Source organism: Habropoda laboriosa, unplaced genomic scaffold (assembly GCF_001263275.1).
Source record: "Habropoda laboriosa isolate 0110345459 unplaced genomic scaffold, ASM126327v1 scaffold102, whole genome shotgun sequence".
Taxonomy (NCBI): Eukaryota; Metazoa; Arthropoda; class Insecta; order Hymenoptera; family Apidae; genus Habropoda; species Habropoda laboriosa.
The window spans coordinates 2191878-2195328 of NW_017100262.1; the positions used below are offsets into that span (position 1 = coordinate 2191878).

A 3451-nucleotide genomic window follows, 5' to 3' on the forward strand; every position below is an offset into this window, starting at 1 on the left:
CCCTTTACATTTCTTTTTTCGTTAATAACTCGAAAACGAAGCTGTAAACTGGATTTTGGAAAAGGAAAAAGTTGTTCAGAGTCACCCCAGCTACCCCCCATTTCCAGATGTTCGAGGAGTTACGGGGCACCCGGTATAAAACGTATTAAAGTACAACTTCTTCCCGCCAATTCGTCAACGTTGTTCCTTCAAAATTTAAAGTTCAATTTATAAATTCGCAAAAGTTCACCGATATCCTTTTCGCGCTAAAACTGTGGCACAGTGGCCAAAGCCGTATCGAAAGGGTTAACGAAGGATCTCCGCTACGAAACAGGAGTCCCTGAATTTTTCTCACGATTACGACACCGTATTAGTACTTAGACCGAGAGAGAGAGACTTAGTCTATCGAAACTTCACGCTTCGACCAGTTACACGTGTTTCTCACTTGTGTTCCACCGTGTCGAAACGCGTAGAAAAGGAGAAGGTGTACAGCCGGCAATACTCGGCGCCTATCCTGAAGCGCAAGAGCTCCAGATTCGGACTGGGTCAGTTGCTGGGGTCCACCCCACCTAATAACAGTATACCAGGTAGTGTAGCGTTGCTGATGCTAGCCTTAGACGTGGCCGTTTCCCTTCTGTGTTATCTATGTTCCCAAAATTTAAAAGAAAAAAAAAAAGAAAAGAAAAAGAGAAATACACACACACATATACACCCATATTCCCCCCATCTGTGTGTACACGCGATAATGTTCGGGGATGTTCGATGTGTGGAACCTGCGCGGTAAGTCAGACGGTTCATTAGCATCTTTCGAAAGAGCTTTAAATGTTTTCATTGCTAGTGTCAGATAAATGGATATTGAAGATATCGTTTGTTTTTTTACGGAGGAACAAATAAACACGTTCGTTTCATGGCAATTTGATTTCTCTACGTGTACGCTGCTTTCAGTGTTATGAGTTTGATTAGGAGGAAAGAGGAATTTTCTATGATTCCGATGAATTTCGTTTCCCCTTGTTTTGAGCGTGATTTTAGAAACTGGGAATTGTCCTTTCTTTTTGTACGTAGTTTTTTTCAGTAGATCTCCTTACTCTGCATCCTGTAGATTTGTAATGGTCCCGATAGTTGTTCACGTTTTCGTAGACGATCCCCTGGAGTAAATTTGTTTAGATATCAAGTGGACGCTTTGCTCGTGCATGATTGCTAATGATCAAACGTAAAATTCGAATTTCTTAAGTGCAAGCTATGACGGTAAGATTTTCTTCCATTTTCGTTCATTTTATCTAAATCCTTTTAAGAATGATTCAAGGATCGAGGTTAATATTGCTCTACGTTACAGATGGGCATGTTCATTCGTTGAATATGGTGGACGAAACCAGTGCGTTGCCAGGGTACACTCACAAAATCGTAGATCTGGAGGAAGCTGACAAAGAGACCATGCACTTGCTGGTCTTCCTTCTGATGCAGTTTCTTTCCAGACAGGACCAGGTAAAGTATCAAACTCACTCGAGATTGTTCGTTTAACGATCTTCGTTATTGATAAAAAGTATTAATACACAAAGGCCTATCCAACCGACGAGAAACCTCTGTCGAAGACTCAAGGAATCGTGTTGCGCCATTTGTATCTGCTGTTAGGCTACAACCAGACCGAACGAACCTTCCATACTTCTCCTCAACGATTACGGTATGAAATTTACAAAAATCCTGAGCCAATTACTCATTGTTAAATTTGAAATCGACGAATCAACGTCGATACTTTCTCTCAGAGTTTCCCCTGTGTTCAACGTCTTCATCGCGAATCTCCCCCAACTTCTCGACCAGAACCACGTAATGGGATGGGTGATGACACCTCCAGTGCTAACAATCCTTCAACACTGTCCCTGTCCACCGCAAGGCTTGCCTCCGTCCGATCATCCAACACCGACGTACAGCCTTTGGTACTTGGAACCTCACAACAGACGATCCTGGCTCATGTCTCTTCTCGTCATTCTGTACAAGGTGATTTTATCACTTCTCGAAGCTCTCTCTTCCCTCAATTTCAACTATATCAGTTAGAAATGTTGTCTAGTGCCAGTACGGACAGCAACCATGGTGCAACCAATTGCAAGTGTTGATAAAAATAGTGCTGAACACGCTGGACACCCAACACCATCAATGCAAGAGGATCCCAGCGACTGTTGTGATGGGTGGACCGCCCTCTCGATCTCGCGGTAAAATTTTTCGAATAATTGATCATTTTTACGACGAATTCGAGGTGTACCGAAGCTTCCGTCGAATCTCAGACGTGTCACAGCCGTCTCTGGGCGTGGAACACGAGCTGATGGCCAGCGCCATAGGAGACATGAACGCGGAGAGTCCTCCGGTAAGGCATCCCATGGTTTCTGTGCATCAACGCAGCCCAGGACCGACTCACGGGCAAATGGAGACTCACTGGGAGGAAGGGACAGCCACTTGCCGATACACCAACAAGCATTCCAGGTCGTTCGATCTATACTAAGTTACACTGCATCCTAGAAGATACCATAGATCCCCCGTGGGAAGGTAGAGCACTAGGCTACTCTCGGCTTGGAATGTTTCACGTATGAACGTGTATTGCGAGTTTTGCACTTTTTTTTCCCTTCTTCTCCATACTTCTTCATCGTTCCATTTTAGAATAAACCGTGACGAAGGTGTGAGTGATCGTTAGATTCTTCTATAGCGAATTATAGACGAGCCATTCTCACGACACGACTCAAGACCATGGGAACTTAAACGATACCTCCTCTGTCATTTCCCTCATACCATGCTAGGCATGAATAGACCAATACAGTTATATACAACCGGACAGTGTATATATATATATAATTGAGAACGATCAGAACTATCAGACAGATCTCTCTACTTGAATGAAACTAGTCGAAATAGAAGAGTTTAGAGCTAGAGATAGATAGATTCTTCAGAATATGTACATAGTTGAGAAAGATCCAGGACCCAGTTAACACGATGACACACACACCTGTGCCTGTGCTTACACCGGTAGCTGCTTGTTACAATTTCCGCTATTGTGAATGCTCTGCAAAGCTACTCGATCAATGCGGATGATACGGAGTCCGAGCTGGCCGCAATACCTGAGAGTCCAAAATCTGACAGCACGTTGCATGGCAGCAGTGGTGGATCTCTCGGTGAGCTGGAGGAGACACCAGCCGGTGTCACTAGAAGCGTTTCACTTCACGGATCTAGGAGCACGGCGACCGATCTCACGGCTAGGATAGATTGGAACAACCAGAACGCTGTGAAGAAGGCCGAAGCTTCCAGCAGACCTACTTGGTTCCTTGGAAGCGAGGACGACTCGCATCAGGTGAGCTGTTAATGTAGGATCACGGGCGTTTGATAAAAGCTCAGGGAACAGACTATTTTCGCGAAGCTGCGACGAGACGCGTTAGTTTTAACCCTTTGACGCCTATAGACGTTCAGTGATAAACGAACGCTGGATACTATT

The 3451-nt window shown here is 44.6% G+C and overlaps 1 protein-coding gene across 1 annotated transcript in view; it reads left to right on the forward strand.

Annotated features, from left to right (window-relative positions):
• The window catches only part of LOC108572870 (protein unc-79 homolog), a 26032-nt gene that overhangs the window by 16234 nt on the left and 6347 nt on the right, over positions 1 to 3451 (forward strand). The window contains exons 23-29 of the mRNA XM_017935191.1: positions 453 to 566; positions 1313 to 1461; positions 1536 to 1657; positions 1740 to 1971; positions 2042 to 2183; positions 2256 to 2451; positions 3034 to 3310. Coding sequence (XP_017790680.1) covers positions 453 to 566; positions 1313 to 1461; positions 1536 to 1657; positions 1740 to 1971; positions 2042 to 2183; positions 2256 to 2451; positions 3034 to 3310 — 1232 coding nt within the window. The remainder of the gene's footprint in view (positions 1 to 452; positions 567 to 1312; positions 1462 to 1535; positions 1658 to 1739; positions 1972 to 2041; positions 2184 to 2255; positions 2452 to 3033; positions 3311 to 3451) is intronic.